General features: G+C 41.6%; 1 protein-coding gene across 1 annotated transcript; it reads right to left on the bottom strand.

Annotated features, from left to right (window-relative positions):
• Positions 1-9552: 9552 nt before the first annotated feature.
• Positions 9553-19691, bottom strand: LOC311267148 (uncharacterized protein; the record flags this gene model as incomplete). The annotated part of the gene is made up of 8 exons (XM_084370015.1): positions 9553-10780; positions 13390-13550; positions 15238-15315; positions 15411-15435; positions 15521-15635; positions 15750-15859; positions 16343-16423; positions 19647-19691. The coding sequence occupies 8 exons, from the start codon at positions 19689-19691 to the stop codon at positions 9686-9688; spliced, it is 1710 nt and encodes a 569-aa protein (XP_084226141.1). The 3' UTR covers positions 9553-9685.
• Positions 19692-20068: the final 377 nt, after the last annotated feature.

Here is a 20068-nt window from a genome sequence, read left to right as displayed (position 1 = left end):
GACACATGATATAGGACATTTAAACAATCAGCTGGCTACTTAATACAATGCTATGTCTGCTAGCTCTGTTTTCTAACCTCTATCATAAGAAAAGTGGAAGAAGTATTCGTCAGGCACAACAACAGGCTCTGATATTGTAATAAAAATAGAACAGTCACATCTGGTGACAGGAACACTACAAGAACAAAGCTATTTTAAAAAACTTCCAACATGGATGCCAGAGAGAACAAGATCTCAGAAGAAACGTGTTCAGACTGAATACAAAGTGAAGGCAAACTGGGGAGAAGAATGTACTCCATTAAGGTACCACTGTCAGGACAACAGGACAGAAAGTGTCTCAGCTGACAGGACAGGCAGGCTGCATACAGTCTGTGAGTCACCTCCATTAGTGGCCAGCTGACAGGACAGGTAGGCTGCATACAGTCTGTGAGTTGCCTCCATTAGTGGCCAGCATCCAGGTAATGTCTCTACAGTGGTTACAGTCCATGATTGGGATGAATAAAGAGGCTGTAAAAACTGTAAAATCACAAAAATGTATGTGAATTTCTTACATGAAGTCTGAACACACCTTTCAAATGAGCTACAACGTCACAATGGCGGTTTCATGTATGTCATTAGCACACATTTGCAGCCCACTGTTTAAGCTTTGGTTAGCCTGTTGCATACAGTCGAGGACACACAAATCAAGCTGGCCTCACTCTGCCGAACTGTGGCTCTGCAGCTTTAGCAAAACAACTTCTGAACGAATCAGTTTTTCTTCTCCTGAAGTCTAGTGAAGATTTTTACATATTTTGATTCCTAAAAATAGATTTATTGTATTGTATTTTTGCTGCATATATTTATGAATTGAGCAATGCTTATAAATCCTTAAAGCTTTTCTTTGTCAAAGGTTTATAATATATTGTGTCAGAATGACTTTTTGAAGTCTGCCATGTTTTTTAGGAGATGACTTTTATGTGTGGTGTGTGCATGTGTGTACAAGTGTGTTTTATAGTAATCCTTCCTATACATTTGCAAGTCAAAACTCACTTTAGTTTGGTTTGTGTGGCTCCAGAACAAGCTCCCTCACTGGGTGTCTCTGTTAACTCAACCTAACTCAGCTGTTGAGTAAAGATGCATTCAAGTCAACTCAGAAATAGGATGATTTTAACTGTCAAGGTGAAATAATACCAGGCGAATAGAATGCTAACTGCAGCAGTTTCAGTTTAGCTTCACTCTATTTTGATTGCGCTATAAGCTGTTATGTGTTTGCACGACTGTGTTACAGTATGAAATACAGTAGAAAAGGATAACACTACCTACGTAGCTAACTCACTACTGCTGTGAGTCACTGTGCAACCTGAAGCTGTGTCAGTACATACCATGTAGCCTGTGTCTGTCTTTACTGTGCTAAATGTTGAGAGGCTAGGTTTCATTTTTTTTTCATGTTTATCTTCTATAAATACTACATGTTATATATTTCATATAAAAGAGTCAGTCTACTTCCTTCTTCTTCCTCTTTATACTGGCTGTAAAATGGTCATGCTCTAGTGCAATTACACTGAAAGAGGTTTGATATGAAATCTGTGAAAAATGCTCAGTTTAGCTGAAAGGATTCACAATTTGTCCAATCTGGCCTGAATTTTAGTTTTAAAACATTCAAAAAGTGAAGTGATGTCATGAACGAGTGTGAGGAAACAACAATCTTGACGTAATGTCTGTGTTGTGGACATGTCTACTGAAGTTAGCATAACCAGTCCTCTCTCCTAATAGCACTTTGTACCTCAAGAGACTCATAGCAAACCAAAATGGACCAATTAAATCTGTGTCCTTTAAATGATAGCCAGTAGCAAGATTTGGTTATTGTTTCTTAAAATCGACTAAAAAAATTATTTATTTGGTCGTAACTTATGAATCAAAACCTAATCAGCAGAATTTCTTCTACCATCTTCAGCGGTGATCCAGACTGAAAATCTGCAGAATTCAGAAGACGGGAGATGAGAAATGATTACAGCTAACAGTAACTGTTTCATTGTTCACAGCATGTGAGTATTATATGAAGGTAGACCAGAAACAATCTGAACATATCCTTTAAGAAAAAAAGTCTTGGAGCTTTGAGGTCACAGGAGAGTCTGAGATGTATTGAATGCACAGTAATAACTTCTATGTCAAAAGCAGATAAATAGGTAGATACAATAGACACACTGTATGATAGCACATAACATACCTGTGCACTCACTGTTTGTCCCGTCATGTCATTGTATCCACCTCCAGACCTGTTCAAGTTTCTGCACCAAATGAATTAAGATACTTTAATACTCCATAACTCTGCGTTTAGTTTTAAGAAGAAAGTGCATTTAGTCATAAAGTTCTTTAACATTTCTGATTGTGTTGATCCCACTGCTCAGTGAACACAGAGGTCACACTGGGTCACACCAAAATATTCTGTTTGACTTTGTTATAAACAGCTGCCCTTACTTACTATTACAGCTTCTCCTCACTAGTGTCATGTATTCTGATTATTCTGTTTATTTCTTAGTTTGTCTGCCAAATGAAAGTTCTGCTGATGACGTCTTCAATAAAGTGTGTGACTTCTTAAACCTACTGTGTGTCTATAGTCTGTTCATTTGTCAGCAACCATTCTGATGGTCCGGCACAAACATCTATCGATCTGATATCACTCTGTGGCTGCAAGGGACAAAGTCCTTTTAGAGCGAGCTGTTGTTGCTGAATAGGTTAAGTAGAGTACTCTGACCCAGGACACTCGGGTTTATATCCTGAGTAGAACTTATTATTGAGACTTGCATTTCTTTTCCAGTCTACTGAACGCTGAGTTCACTTCATTCTCAGAATTGTGACTTTAACTCTGAGATTGAAACTAGAATTCTGAGATAATCATTTTTTTCTCAGGGCTGGACTCTTCTTCCAGACCATCAATGTGAGGACAATGAGTCAGATGTTTCAGGAGGATGGCTGTCTTACAAAAGAAGAAAAGACTGAGGTACAGAGAGACCCAGGCATTGACATTAGAAAAACAAGTAGAGGTAAATCTAACATGTTGGTCCATTTGTGATGCTGGGCAGAGACTGTGGATGAAGCAGCACCATGGACAGAGGACACAATGATATGGAATATCTGGAATAAGGACGAGGTTCTGATGTATGAAGGCAGCAGTGGAGGTAGAGCAGCAGGCTCACCATGAACTGGTTGGTGTGGTCAGTCTGGGATCACAGCAGATAGACTTCACTCCTCTGTACCTGACACACACACACTCACACACACATACATACACACACTTTCATGAGTGCAGCAGTCTGCTGTTCAGCTCTAGCTGACTCAACATGTGCTTTGCTAAAAGGCTAAATGTGATAACGGACATGATTACATCGACTCACACTACAGGAATTTGTAAGATGAGGACTCGCAGGTGTTTCAGCTTGGATTTTTCAATTTTAAGATACAGAACATGAGATTATAGATTCAACCAAACAACCATGATCCTGGCTGAAAAAAGGAGGTGGTGGAGGTGGAGGTGTTAATTTAAACTGTGGACTGATTCTGTCCTGCAGCCACAACAAGAACACTGGACCCACTGTCCTCAAGGACTAAATCATGTTGTCTGCCTGTCAGCGCCAATGATACAAGTACTGTCATTAATTTCATCGGACATAAAGCTGTCAGCTACAGGATGTGTCCTGCACACACACACACACACACACACACACACACACAGAGAGAGAGAGAGAGAGAGATAGAGAGAGAGAGAGGTACAGTATAATTAGATGACATCAGTGTCAATATAACTAACACAGACTGATATCTAGCATGACTTTGTGGGGACATCTGAGCCGATTCACATCATACAGGATTAATGTCACACACACACACACACACACACACGATGATGATGAGGTTTTTAGGGCAACACACACACACAGAAAGCTGTTATCACCCATCAGTAACAAAGGTTTATTAGCATCATCATTACACATGCACATGCATGCACATGCACAGTAGACATGTACAGTTCAAACATTACAGTTGGTATAAATATGTGACAGCATCGGCATGACATGAACACAAAACAAGAAAAAAAACATTCTGTACAAAAGCTGTCATTCTTGGATTGGATGTTTTTAACATAATTATGATCCAGTCAAATATTTTATATCTGTACATGTTGGCTTTTTCAAATGTTGTGAGAAAATAGTGTCACGTAACATCATTGTGGTTATTCTAAGTTTGACAGTGTGTTGATCCAACGTTTCTATTTAAAGCTGCATCACGTCTCTGAGCAGTTTGTGATTCTGTAACAGGGAGGATGGTCCAATGGAAACAAATACACATCATGTTTATAGATAAAACATATAAATGTGTTGTTCCAGAGGTGGTTTAGTGTGAGGGTGCATCTTCAGCAGCACGCACACTACTGAGTGATCATAGAATACTACAGTACATCTCCTACATGTTGCTATGTGTCACTGTGATCATGAAGCTGACTCTATGGATTATATACAGACTACATATATAGTATATAGTGTAGAGTATTTATAGTTTAGTGTTACAGATCAGAGAACCACAGAGGTACCACTGAGGCTCCCTGAAACTTACTTGGCAAACTAGAAGTGCACATGCACCTGCATCTACAGCATCTACTCATCAATATAAACTAGGTCACATCCGCACCTTCACACCAGCAGAGGGAGCTATAGGACAGCAGCTCACTGGAATCTGTCTGTTTTCTATACATTTCCACATATACTTGTCATTATTATGTGCTGTATATATTCTGTTTTTTAAAGTTATTCGATAACTTGAATATACCAGTAGTTAGTATTTTTAAACACTGCATGTTTGCATTTATTCATTAACAAGCTTAATATGCATTATGAAAGAGTACAGAATTATTTAGATAGCAAGAGAAGTGCATTGTGCTGCAGGTGGTTTGAGAATTTCTTGTAAATATTTCAATATTTGTTTAGCAGTGAAAAGTGCTCACCATTCAGTAAATGTTCTCTTCCAACAAAGAACAAACAAGCTTTTCAGAAAGGATGCACCATATTACTTCAGCCAATACCAATAAGTTAACTGAAATTGTTGGACTTTAGTAAGTTAATGAGCTGTAGTTTATTCATACCTGAAGGTAAGAAAAGCAAAGATGGATGACTTAATATTCCACAGCTTTAAGGTTTGTTGTGTTCAAACAGACGTTCCTCCCTCTGAACCCTTGTAGCAACAGTTTGTCTCTCTAGTCTACACTACACCTGTACCCAGGTGCAGCAGTGACATCATGAGTGTAACAGCAGTGTGCTGCTGCTTCTTCTTCTGTGTTTATTGGTGGATTGAAAACCAACTTTCAAGATACAAACAGCCACCGACTGTATCGGTGTTTGTACATGCTGTGTTTGTTAAGTGGATAAAGGAAATCAGGCTTCATATTATCGTCTCCATTTAACAGAAATCAAGCATCCTTACTTTTGCCTTTTTGCCACCTTTCAGGTCTACAGCGGGCAAATGTTTGATGCTCACATTATAAATATATTGGTGGAGTACTGCTTTTAATTAATAAACAACTGCATATTACCGCATCCTGCAGACACAGAGCAAGACAAGCATTACTGGTGCAGTGACTCTCCTTCCAGCTCTGTTTGGTCTTTATGAACTCCTGAGTCTCTCTGGCTGCTGAATGCTCCACTATGTTCACCAGCTAGTCTCTGACCGTGCTTGTCTGCTGTTTGAGGACACCCTCTCTATCTTTAAGAGTAGACTTAAGACCTTCCTCTTCGATAGAGCTTATAGTTAGGGCTGCTCTTAGTTATGCTGCTATAGGCCTAGTCCGGGGGACAATGACACACTGAGCTTCTCTCTCCTCCCCTCTCCTCTCCTCTCCATCTGTATACATTATGCCTGTATACATGCCCCATCTCTGCATGTCACTGACTTACTTCTTCCCCGGAGTCCTTGTGCTTTCTAGTCCTACAGGCTCCCATGGATCCTGGCCGCGCCGGTCGTGGATCGTGGATGCGCCCACTGCTATGGCCCTGCCTGATCGTGGATGCGCCCACTGCTATGGCCCTGCCTGATCGTGGATGCGCCCACTGCTATGGCCCTGCCTGATCGTGGATGCGCCTACTGCTATGGCCCTGCCGGATCGTGGATGCGCCTACTGCCATGACCCTGCCTGACACCCACCACTACTGTCGCTAATATTAGTCACATCTCTGTTACATACGTTCCACTACTATTATTGTAATGCATTACTACATACCATCCTTACCATTAATCACTACTACTGTTATCACTAGTAATCACATTTCCATGTGCATTTCATTATTATTGCTGTAATACATCTTTATGTACTTTCACTCCTGTCAACCATCGCTTATAATTGAATACACAGGAGGTTAGCACCCTGGTATAACTCGGATACCCGCAAATTGAAGCAAACATCACGGAAATTTGAAAGGAAATGGCGTTCCACCAACTTGGAAGAATCCCGCTTAGCCTGGAAAGATAGCCTTAAAATATATAGGAAGGCCCTCCGCAATGCCAGAGCAAGCTATTACTCGTCATTAATAGAGGAAAACAAAAACAACACCAAGTTTCTTTTCAGCACTGTAGCCAGGCTGACAGAAAGTCACAGCTCTACTGAACCATGTATTCCTACAACGCTCAGTAGTAATGACTTCATGAGCTTCTTTAATGATAAAATTTTAACTATTAGAGACAAAATCCATCATCGCTTGCCCTCAACTGGCACTATTGTATCTTTAAACACAGGAACCTCAGAAACAGTTGTATATTCTGACTTATATTTAGACTGCTTCTCTCCCATCGACCTCCACCAACTAACTTCGATGGTTTCTTCATCTAGACCAACAACTTGTCTCCTAGACCCCATCCCAACTAGGTTGCTGAAAGAAACTTTACCTTTAATTAGCACATCTCTACTAGAAATTATCAACCTGTCTCTATTAACAGGATACGTACCACAATCCTTTAAACTAGCTGTAATTAGACCGCTCCTTAAAAAGCCTAATCTTGATCCAGAAGCTTTAGCCAACTATAGACCTATATCTAACCTCCCTTCCTCTCCAAGATCCTTGAGAAAGCAGTCGCCAACCAGCTATGTGACTTTCTTCATAAAAATAGTTTATATGAGGATTTTCAATCAGGTTTTAGAGCACATCATAGCACTGGTGAAAGTTACAAATGACCTCCTAATCGCTTCTGACAAAGGACTTGTCTCTGTCCTGGTCTTACTAGACCTTAGTGCTGCATTTGATACCATTGATCATCACATTCTACTACAGAGACTGGAACACTTAATTGGCATTAAAGGACCCGCATTAAACTGGTTTAAGTCCTATTTATCGGATCGATTTCAGTTTGTACATGTTAATCATGAGTCATCCCTGTATACCAAGGTTAGTCATGGTGTTCCTCAAGGCTCCGTGCTTGGACCCATACTATTCACCTTATATATGCTCCCTCTAGGAAATATAATTCGGAAACACTCCATAAACTTTCATTGTTATGCAGATGATACACAGTTATACCTATCAATAAAGCCAAATGAAACTAATCAGCTTACTAAACTCCATGCATGTCTCAAGGACATTAAGACCTGGATGACCTGCAATTTTCTGCTGTTAAACTCAGATAAAACCGAAGTTATAGTACTTGGTCCTAAACACCTTAGAGATGCATTATCTAATGATATAGCGAGTTTGGATGGCATTAACTTGGCCTCCAGCACCGCCGTCAGGAATCTGGGAGTTATCTTTGATCAAGATATGTCCTTCAACTCCCACATAAAACAAATTTCAAGGTCTGCATTTTTTCATCTACGTAACATTGCAAAAATCAGGCCCATCCTGTCTCAAAAAGACGCAGAAAAGCTAGTCTATGCATTTGTTACTTCCAGGCTGGACTATTGTAATTCTCTATTATCAGGCTGCCCTAACAAGTCTCTAAAGAGTCTCCAGCTGGTCCAGAATGCTGTAGCACGTGTACTGACAGGAACTAAGAAAAGAGATCATATTACTCCTGTATTGGCCTCTCTGCACTGGCTCCCTGTAAAATCAAGAATAGAGTTTAAAATCCTTCTCCTCACTTACAAAGCTGTTAATGGTCAGGCACCATCATATCTCCAGGAGCTCATACTACCCTATCACCCAACTAGAGCATTACGCTCCCAGAACGCAGGATTACTTGTAGTTCCTAAAGTCTCCAAAAGTAGAATGGGAGCCAGAGCCTTCAGCTATCAAGCTCCTCTTCTGTGGAACCATCTTCCTGTTTTGGTCCGGGAGGCGGACACCCTCTCTACCTTTAAGAGTAGACTTAAGACCTTCCTCTTCAATAGAGCTTATAGTTAGGGCTGGGCCACCAGCTCTTAGTTATGCTGCTATAGGCCTAGTCCGGGGGACAATGACACACTGAGCTTCTCTCTCCTCCCCTCTCCTCTCCTCTCCATCTGTATACATTATGCCTGTATACATGCCCCATCTCTGCATGTCACTGACTTACTTCTTCCCCGGAGTCCTTGTGCTTTCTAGTCCTACAGGCTCCCATGGATCCTGGCCGCGCCGGTCGTGGATCGTGGATGCGCCCACTGCTATGGCCCTGCCTGATCGTGGATGCGCCCACTGCTATGGCCCTGCCTGATCGTGGATGCGCCTACTGCTATGGCCCTGCCGGATCGTGGATGCGCCTACTGCCATGACCCTGCCTGACACCCACCACTACTGTCGCTAATATTAGTCACATCTCTGTTACATACGTTCCACTACTATTATTGTAATGCATTACTACATACCATCCTTACCATTAATCACTACTACTGTTATCACTAGTAATCACATTTCCATGTGCATTTCATTATTATTGCTGTAATACATCTTTATGTACTTTCACTCCTGTCGACCATCGCTTATAATTGAATACATTGTGATCTCGTTGATCTGCTCTGTACATGCGACATCTATTGCACGTCTGTCCGTCCTGGGAGAGGGATCCCTCCTCTGTGGCTCTCCCTGAGGTTTCTTCCGCATTTTTTTTTCCCTGTTAAAAGGGCCTTTTTTTGGGGGCAAGTTTTTCCTCACTCGAATCGAGGGTCGAAGGACAGAGGGTGTCGTCTCTGTACAGATTGTAAAGCCCTCTGAGGCAAACTGTGATTTGTGAATTTGGGCTATACAAATAAAATTTGATTTGATTTGATTTGATTTGCAGCTGAGCAGCTGGTGCACAGTGGCGAGACTTAAGTGTACGGTTAAAGCTTGAAGTTGAAATTTTGGATGGAACCAAGACAACGAGCTCTGAGGGGCTGGAAGCTCAGTAGACTTGCAGAGCTGGTGTTAATTCTCTGTGGGCTCATCATTTTAAGTGACTCCTTTCTCTATCATCGAGCTACTTGATTAATTTAATGTAGAAAGTATTGACTTTCCAGGTAAAGCTGGATTTCCACTTGATGCACAGGGTTCACCTGACCCCCGCCGCAGATACCTGTGGGTAGGTTATGATGTCAGCAACCCAGCAACACTACACATCTGTATTGTACATGACATGATTTCACTTATACAGTATCTGTTCGACTCATCACACACTGCTTATGTCACGGGTCAAACAGAGACTCTTGGTGGGCTTGTTTGCAGTTAGTCATCAGGTTAGCAGACTGATATAGACACTCAGGCATTAGTAAGTCCAGTTAGCAGACAGTACAGCACAGTTTGTGTTTTTTGGGGATCTTTCTGATATCTGGTCCCACCTGTCTCTCCGTCCTCTTGTCTCCTATTCCCTCCATGCGTCCCATGATTCCATTAGCTGAACTTCCTGTTGGATAACTATTGCCCCTGAGTGTGGCCTGGCTCTTCTTCTCCCTCATGCTGTTGTTAGCAGCGTTGTCTTCGTTGTCTTCGATGATGACCAGCTCGGCCTTCATTGAGCCCTCAAACTCTCGACCCTGCCCGCTGTCATCCTGAGCCATCTGGAAGCCCATGAAGATGGCTGTTATTGGCTCAGTGGTCTCTGTGGAGTTCAGGATGGTGTAGGGAGTGTCTTCTCTGTAGAGGGGGTAAGGCACTCTGTCAGAGTGGGCAGAGTCACACACAGCAGTGGGGGGGTTTCCATCATGGCTGTGATAGGAGGGTGGGTTGAAGTGATAAAGTTCTTCTTCCTCCACACTGATGTAATCCTTAAGAGGAATATAATTGGCTGGAGTGTAGCAGAGCAGTGGTTGGCAGGTGGACACCACTTCCTGGTCATGTGATCTGGGAGGAGGGCAGCCATTGGCTCTGCCTCCACCTACCAAACCATTGCTTGTGATGATGTCGCTTGCAGGCCAATCTTCTTGAACACAGTTTCTTAGCTGGTATGAACTGTAGTGACAATCACTCTGGTTGTCATAGTGATTTCCCAACCCCTTGTAGTTTCCAAGGCGATGACCCTCCCTCAGGTTGCTTTGGTTATCTCTCTCTTCCTGCCTTCTGTAATGGCTTTCTTGGGAACCAGAGCGATGACCTGCCCCTGGTTTTCTCTGCCACTTCTCCCTACGGCTCAAGTCTTTCTCCGAGCTGTTGTTTCTGGGGAGATGGTCACCACAGTGACCCCCCGGGTGTCTGAGGTCACACCCCAGCACTCTATCGCTCTCATCTTGGTGCTTGTAAAAGCAATGCTCCTCCCTCTTGCTGTGGTTTTGGCGGTAGTTTGGTTGGTGTACTTGGCGATGTATTGTGGCGCTTCTCAGCAAGTGTTCCACCTCATTGGCTGACAGCTCGGACCCATAGCTCTGCTCACGTGACCCCTAAAAGTGGAAAAAAAATATGGGACATTATTAGGAGAACACAAAGCAAAGTCACTGTCAAGAAGCAGATGATTTTCCAAAAACTAATAGTTGCTGCGCAGAAGAAGATCAAAGTATTAGACAGTTACAGTTACTCTTGGTAATCTGACATCAACCTTTTCTTTGTATTGGTAGCCGATAACAACTCTATGGGTCCTAAAGTGCATGGCGCTAGTGCATTTAGGGCATGTCCAAGTCCAATTTGCTAGTTAAACAGTGGATAATCTGGGAGCAAAGTGTGACGCACAGTGCAAAAGGGTTGTATTTAGAGTCTTCATTAGTCATAGGTGTGTTTTGGACGGAACATATATTAAACCAATCAGAGAGTCCTCTGCCATTCATTGAGCATTGCTATTTAATAGTGGCACTCGTCTTCACAGAGGGTCAGGGATGTGGTCCTCTGCTGCTGGACCCTCTGCCTCAACAGCTCTGTTTGACTGCATCTGAAAAAACACACTGATATTTAACTGAGGAGGAGGAGAGCTGCTGCTCGTCCCTCTGTGTGTATTAGTGATGCATAGATCATAGCAGAAACCAGATGTGTATCTCTACATTAACATGCACATTTGTGCACGAGGAACAGCTGATTAACTTGATTGATTATTTGAAACTCCTGACAGGATCAGATAGTATTTCATGTTAATCAGTGTTCTGTGTTCTTCTACACATCAAAGGTCACACAGTCCAGATTCATACAGTAGAGTAGTTTGGAGTGAAGCAGCTGTCCTGATAAATCCTGACATCCTGTCTAAAAATATTTATTTTAGAAGCTGAAAGTTTAATTTTTGTTTCCTTTGGAGAGTTTAGAACTACAGCTTTTAGTTTTGTTAATTAAATGTGCCACGATATTTGTTACAGTGACATGTTTAAAATAACTGACAGCAGCCTCTCTAATCATAAGTGTGTAGGAGCATCTAATGCATCCTTTAAACAGCAGGAAACAGACGGCGGTTTGACTTCAGACCAGCTTTTTGTTGGTCTATAACGCTGTCACTTTCTGCTGCCTCAAGATACCTCCATCAGGTCACCTGACCACACCTCACTTTAAGACCAACACGCCCAGGGGAGCACAGGTGGGTGTAAGTACGTTTGCTATTTACACAATGTAGGCGCAGGGCATGAAGATGTCAACTGCGTTGGTCTGAAACTAGAGATGACACTTCTGCAGCTGACCTTAAGCATTGCTTGTAATGACTTCCTCCAAGTCAATGAAGAAAAAAATGACAGTCTTGTTCCGGTCATTAAATACATCAGACTCTAATGGTAAACACGCTCACCTCTAGTATCTTATTCTAACATAACTTTGAATCATGTACGTAAGGTAGTTCAGTTCAGTTCAGTCCTGTTCATATCAACTTTGTATTGTTTCCAACATCCGGTCATTTTAATTATTCTCTGACTTGTAGAAAGTTCTTCCGCTTTACATCCTCTGCAGAATTGATTATTGTTGTTTTTTTTCACAAAACCCCCTGTTTTCTTAGCTCTTTGCACCAGCTCCCATTGATCTTAGAATGGACTTCTGTGTTTGACCTGTTACTTTTAAAGCACTGCATGGTCTGCATCACTTTTTACAAGGAAACAAAAAACTTCATGTTGTGATTTAATGCTAAATTTACAAGAAGGCACCAATGATTTAGAATTTGTCGTAGCCGTTTAACAAAGTTTGTTTAGTTTCTCCTCAAGAAACAACTCTTAAATCACTACATTTGTTAAGGGAGTCTGGTGATAGTGTGGTTACTAGTTCAATGATTGGATCAGTTGAAACAGACGGGGTGTTCACAAACAGCTGCTGCTGACAGTGGCAGGTTAACAGAGACCAAACATGTCATTTAAATCACATTGAACCACACGGAGTCAGACAACAAGTGCTGTGTATGAGAATCCATTCTGCCTCTTGTTGTGGCTTCTTCTTCTTTTTCTCCTGCTTCTTCTTCTTCTTCTTCTTCTCCTTCTCCTCCTTCTTCTTTCACAGAGGACATCAGTTGAGTAGATGGTCCTTCACTGTGGTCCAGGACACCAGTGTGTACACAGTGCTAATTGAATGTGGTCACATGCGGCACGACCACCTCTGAATGTGGTCTGAGTGATCCCATCTCAAATGCGACCTTGATGCGTTTGAGCTGTCCACTTGTCATTGGATCAGTCAGGACGAATTATTATCATTATTATTATTATTATTATATTATTATTAGTTATCTCATCTCATCTCATTGTCTTGTCCGCTTTTCCTGTTCGGGTCGCGGGGTGTTGCCGCTTTATCCCCCCCTCATGGGGGGTTGCGGGGCTACTGGGGCCTAATCCAGTACTCAAGGGGCGAAGGCCAGGGTACACCCCTGGATGAGTCGCCAGCTCATCGCAGGGCCCGCTGATGGCAGAGGCTGCCTCGCAAGGTGCCAACTGCGCATCAGGAGCAATTTCGGGGTTCAGCATCTTGCTCAAGGATGCTTCGGCATGTAGCTCGGTTCCGCCCAGGGGAGCCCCTGGCACGCCCCTGATATTATTAGTTATATTATTATTATTGTTATAGTTATTATTATCATTATTATTATTATTATTACGAGAGATAATACCTCTTGTGAGTTCAGGGCATAAACACACTTCCTGCCGTCGTCGTAAACCTTGAGCCCTGAGTGTTGGTGTATCTCCTCTGGGGGAACTGTTGCAGTAGAAAGGACTGTGCTCTCCCCAGTACACAGGTTTTTACTCACATTGATCTGCATGGCAAACAGTGCTGAGACACAGAGGGAAGACAGACAGACAGAGTCCATGTTAATATGACTTACATGATTACACCAGTCCAGGTTACCTCCATGATTAGCAATGACCACTTAAGCTGCTGTTCCTACACTTCAGTTATATTTAGAAAGGCTGTATGACCAAACATCACTTTTTAGTGAGAACAGAGGTCATTTAGTACTTGCTGTAACAGACTTCAAGTCTGTTACAGCCTATAGAAGACTCTCCCAAGTCTCCTATCTCAATCATCATCAGATAATGAGTGTGTTTACATGCGCACTAGATATCCCGCTTTGGTTCAGATTTTTGGAGTTTACCAGTTATGCCCAATATGCCAGTTTCAGAAATTTGGATGAGCCCAAATCCTGGTTCTGAGAAGGAGAAAATGCAAAGCTGCAGTACTTGGATGGAAACCAGGATAGTGTGACAATTACTGTCTGCCATGTTTTCAGGTGCACGCTCACCCTCAACCTTTGATACTATCTACATTGGTATTTCCACCTGTTTCTGTTCACACCAGGGACAGGTCTGAAAATCTGCCAGTGGCACTACGATGAGGCCTTGTCCAGAATCACTTCACTTCCCAGAAGGACACTGTACAGCAAATTCTGTTTCTGTTTCTGTGTAGTCATATTCAAACAATCCTTCACAGGGCAAAACTCAAATATTTTGCAGAGCTAGATCTGGACCGGCCTGGCCCCTCTTCAACTGGGCTGAAATCCTGACCGACTGTGAAACCAGGTTGCATCAGACACATACAGAGAATCTTCACAATCACAAGTGTGATCATCAGTGAGAACAGGAGGTGAGTTAATATCCATCAACAGTAATTGGCCTATGCTAGCTAATGTTAGCCTCAAGGGCTAGGTTTGTTAACCGTTGCTTGTCAACATAGCCAACTGCTGGATATCTCTCTCATTGGATATTGTGAAAGTATTGATGTAATGACAATTGCTGTCGTCAAGATTTTCAATCCTAGATATCAAATGCGTTTGATATTCATTGGGGCGGCCCCGATGAGTCTGAAGCTGTTCAGGAGGTTTGAGACTGGATCAGTACACACCTAATATTACCAAATAATCTGGGCTGACCTTCAGGACCGACCAAGCTCTCTGCCCAGATTTCTCCTCCAGTTGTCAGGAAGGGCAAATCAGGGTTAAATCAGCCTTACACTGCTGTAGTCTGAGCTCGGCTGTACTTAAAGCATAGAGCCCAGAAGACTCCTGCAGAGCAGTCACCTCTCTGCTGTCCATCCCTTCATGTTTTCAGAAGTTTGTTAATATGGCTGAATACTAAGAGTGGTGAAACATTCATCACCATTTTCTCCTCATAGATTATGTTTCCATGCAGAAAAGTCAACAATCAAAATTTTAAATCCCTTTTAAAACCCTTAAGTCCTTAATATTGTGATCGCCTGCAACAAGTTTGTAAGAGCGGGCCGTACATTACTTATGGCTGAACCAACTGCATGCTGAAACATAACAGATGTAAAACACGTGTCATGTTTAAATTCGAAGCTCGGCAACTTATTAAGCTTTGGTGAGAATGGCTGAGCATGAGCACAGATAATAAATTCATCTGTTTGTTTTAATCATAGATCAAACAGGTTCAAAGTAGAAAGTCGTAACACAGCTAACTACAAAGAACAGCTGACTTGACAGAAACAAGTGAAATGGTCTCACTCTTTCTTGGTGTGTTTGGTTCAGAGTGTTTGTTGGATTCTGGGACATCAGGGATCACTGTGGTGACCTGTAGAGGCTCTGTGGGACAGAAAACACAACTGTGAACATCAACTCATCTTTGGTCTACTTAAAACATCCCATATATCAAATAAAATAAATATATCATGACTCACCAGGAACAAAGCTGTCCTGGATTTCCTAGAAGACAGAAACAAATCAGTAAAAACAAGGTAATGAAGCCATAAATATATAGCTGTGAGAGTGTGTGTGTGTGTGTGTGTACCTTGATAATATCCTCTGAACTTTTCTCCACAGCCTTCAGTCTGTTGAGGATGAAGCTCTCGTTGGTAGAGATCATAGACTCCTCTCTCTCCAAAGCCTCCACCTCAGTTTCTATCCTGATGAGGAGTGCAGGTCAGTCCAGCCTCATACTGGTGTGTGTGTATGTGTGCCACTGTGTGTGCTACAGTGTGTGTGTGTGTGTGTGTCACTGTGTCTTTGTGTGTCTGTACCTGTGGATGCTGAGCTGCAGTGCTCTGGTCTGCTGCTGGTCAGACAGGAAGTGTGTTGCATTGTGGGAAGCTGAGTCCTGTAGCAGCCACTGCTCTCTCAGAGCTTTTTTCTGATGATGTCAAACAGAACACACACTTCAATAATGTGGATGAAGATCTGTGAACTAGTTAATATTGGCGTCTCTATATGACCTACATCAGCAAACAGGACCATCAGTTAGAGGACCGGGTATCTCTATATAGAGTATTTATATTGTTCTTAATGCCTGTCACTGGGCTGTATGACTCATAACATTTAAATTATTTTCATGGCAGCGTTCTGAGGATGGATTGAGGAAAAAAACTGCTCTATGGTCTGGTGGTGAGGTACAGCACTAAAACAGAGCTGACTCTGACTCGCTGCCTGAAACAACAAGAGATGAGATGATCTAGTAGCAGCTTTAAATACTGAAAGAGTCAGTGGTGACCTCTGTGCCTGTCACAGCAGGAAGAACAATATGAAGACAAACAGATGATAACAGATAACAGTTTATCTCATACCTCATCTGGTGCTATTGTTAGTTTAAATCAGACAGCATTTCAGTGTACTGTACCTTTAGATGCTGTAATTTCAGTTTCTCCTGGTCCAGTTCCAGTTTCTTCTGTCTAATGTCTTCCTGAATGCGATGCTTCTTCTGTTACATTACAGTCAGTGAAATAAGTGAATGTACAGAACAGTTATATTCCAGTCAACTGAGGGGAAACAGGTGAAGTCAGCCAGAAAACAGGAGATATACAGTACCGTGCAAAAATTTTAGGCAGGTGTGAAAAAATGCTGTAAACCAAGAATGCTTTTAAAGAATGGAAGTGTTAATAGTTTATTTTCATCAATTAACAAAATGCAGTGAATGAACAGAAGAGAAATCTAAATCACATCAATATTTGATGTGAACAGCATCAGTTCTTCTAGGTACACTTGCACACAGTTTTTGAGGGAACTCAGCTGGTAGGTTGTTCCAAACATCTTGGAGAACTAACCACAGATCTTTTGTGGATGTAGGTTTTCCTCACATCCTTCTGTCTCTTCATGTAATCCCAGACAGACTCGATGATGTTGAGATCAGGGCTCTGTGGGGGCCATACCATCACTTCCAGGACTTCTTGTTCTTCTTTACGCTGAAGATAGTTCTTAATGACATTGGCTGTACGTTTGGGGTCGCTGTCCTGCTGCAGAATAAATTCCTCCTTGATGGTATTGCATGATGGATAAGTATCTGCCTGTATTTCTCAGCATCGAGGACCATTAATCCACCAAATCTCCAACTTGCAGAAATGCAGCCCCAAACTTGCAAGGAACCTCCACCATGCTTCACTGTTGCCTGCAGACACTAATTATTGTACCGCTCTCCAGCCCTTCGGCGAACAAACTGCCTTCTGCTACAGCCAAATATTTCAAATTTTGAGCACCTGCTGGCATTTTTCTGCACCCCAGTTCCTATGTTTTCGTGCATAGTTGAGTCTCTTGGCCTTGTTTCTATGTTGGAGGTATGGCTTTTTGGCTGCAACTCTTCCATGAAGACCACTTCTGGCCAGACTTCTTCAGACAGTAGATGGGTGTACCTGGGTCCCACTGGTTTCTGCCAGTTCTGAGCTAGTGCACTGCTGGACATCTTCTGATTTCGAAGGGAAATTAGCTTGATGTGTTTTTCATCTGCTTCCTTGGCTGACCACTGAGTCTATGATCCTCAACGTTGCCCGTTTCTTTGTGCTTCTTCAAAAGAGCTTGAACAGCACATCTTGAAACCCCAGTCTGCTTTGAAATCTTTGTCTGGGAGAGACCTTGCTGATGCAGTATAACTACCTTGTGTCTTGTTGCTGTGCTCAGTCTTGCTATGGTGTATGACCTGTGACATGCAACTGTCTTCCACAACCTCCCAACCCTTTCAGTTAATGACTGTGTTTCAGCCTACATGTGAAATTGATGATCATTAGCACCTGTCTGGTATAATTGGTTGATGATACACCTGACTATAATCCTACAAAATCCCTGACTTTGTGCAAGTGTACCTATAAGAATTGATGCTGGTTTGAAGGCAAAGGGTAGTAACACCAAATATTGATTTGATTTACATTTTTCTTTTGTTCGCTCCCTTTGCATTTTGTAAACTGATAAAAATAAACAATTATTATTTATATTTTTTAAAGCATTCTTAGTTTACAGCATTTTTTCACACCTGCCTAAAATGTTTGCACAGTACTGTATGTTTAGAAGGTGTTAACTTCAGATAAGGATTATGGCCACTCTGAAAAATCTGAGTTCAGAGTCTCTACGGAGCCATGAGTTGGTGAAATGAGAAATATCAACGTCCATTTCTGATGATGGCTGCAGCAGATCACAGCTGGATCAGCTGTTAGTCTGCTTTAACAGCTGTAGAGACGTCAGATGAATTTGTGCTAAAAAATGCTATTATCTATATATATTTAAATTATAACACAGAACTCAAACTTGAAGAGAGATTTGGATAATCAATAAAGTCAAACTGATGTGCTGTGTGCGTTATTGTTCACAGCTCTGTTAACAGAGAGACACACTTATATGGTTTCTTATAGTTATATATAGTATGACATTATTTCAGCCACCAGCAGCTCCTCTGATATCAATCACAATGTTTAGTTTTATGACGTGGACCGCCCAACACAGGTTTCTGGCGGTGTCCATGGATATAGGCCTACCTGTGATCTGCTCATCATCACTGTGAATTAAAGTTACAGTGAATATAGTTCAGACCTACACTTGGAAATTGGACTGTGATGAACTTGATTCACAGATGGCTTAAAATAAAGATGTTATTTCTTTTGCATTATCTCAGCTGCTGTCTGTGTCCTACATTATAACCATCCTGTCCTTTATACTTGTTTAAATATATTTGAAGAGGGGACAAACAGTTTACTGGATGATCACTTTTTATACTGTATTTATACTGTGAACTGTGTATTCATACTGTGAGCTGTGTATTTATACTGTGAACTGTGTATTCATACTGTGAGCTGTGTATTTATACTGTGAACTGTGTATTCATACTGTGAGCCGTGTATTTATACTGTGTGCTGTGTATTTATACTGTGTGATGTGTATTTATACTGTGAACTGTGTATTTATACTGTGTACTGTGTATTTAGACTGTGTGCTGTGTATTTATACAGTGCACTTTGTATTTATACTGTGTACTGTGTATTTATACTGTGAGCTGTGTATTTATACTGTGAACTGTGTATTCATACTGTGAGCCGTGTATTTATACTGTGTGCTGTGTATTTATACTGTGTACTGTGTATTTATACTGTGTGCTGTGTATTTATACAGTGTACTGTGTATTTATACTGTGAGCTGTGCATTTATACTGTGAGCTGTGTATTTATACTGCGTACTGTGTATTTATACTGTGTGCTGTGTATTTATACTGTGTGGTGTTTATTTATACTGTGTACTGTATGTGTTTATATATTGATTCATGGTTTATCTGTGTTCAGTGATATTCTGATGTGAAATCATCATGTAATAACTCAGGATGTGACTGTGGTGTCTTCTGGACACTGGAAAATATTTTCAGGCTAAATGTTTCCGTGAAAACTGAAATGAAAACATGAAACATGATGCTCAGGAACGATCAGCCTCACGTGTTTAAACTACTGTGTTTTAATTAAGAACGTTTGCATCAGTCACCTCTCGGGCTCCGTACGTACGTCTCTGTGAAAAACAGTCAAAACTCATCACTCTAATTTAATTATATTATAATTATAATTTTTCAGTGGCCTTATTGTCTCCCACAGTTCAGGGGAGTAGAAACTATAGGATTAGCTACAAAACACCAACACTGGTTCTGGAGTGGATCAGACTGAAGCAGAGTGAAGTCTTACAGTGATGGCCTGCAACCTCTTGTTGAGCAGGTCGGACTCCTCCATCCTGCGTCAGAACAGACACTGAGGGAAAGAAAACATGAGAGTGTGGAGAAAGTGGACAAGAAAGGAAAGAAATTTGTTCCACACTTCCACGATGAAATACAGTTATACTGCATTTAACTACAAGATTAAAGTAGCTGTTACCAGCTAGTAGCTGTACTGTGGAAGCTGTAGCAGTAATGACTGTGTGTACGACACAGGAAAACAGTTTATATAATGATTGACTCATTTTAAATGTACTGTACATTGAGCAGCTTACAGCTGACAAACAGTAAATGCTGTGATATGTGGCACTGGTCCATGCTTTGTATTTGTCTCTGTATAAATTAACAGTCTACAACAGCTGCTGCAGTAGGGCCGTCCCTACATGGACTAAATCT

This window comes from Pagrus pagrus (assembly GCF_965226575.1).
Source record: "Pagrus pagrus genome assembly, chromosome: 12".
NCBI lineage: Eukaryota > Metazoa > Chordata > Actinopteri > Spariformes > Sparidae > Pagrus > Pagrus pagrus.
The sequence above is the reverse complement of the archived record's forward strand: the minus strand, read 5'-3'. Positions and strand labels throughout refer to the sequence as shown.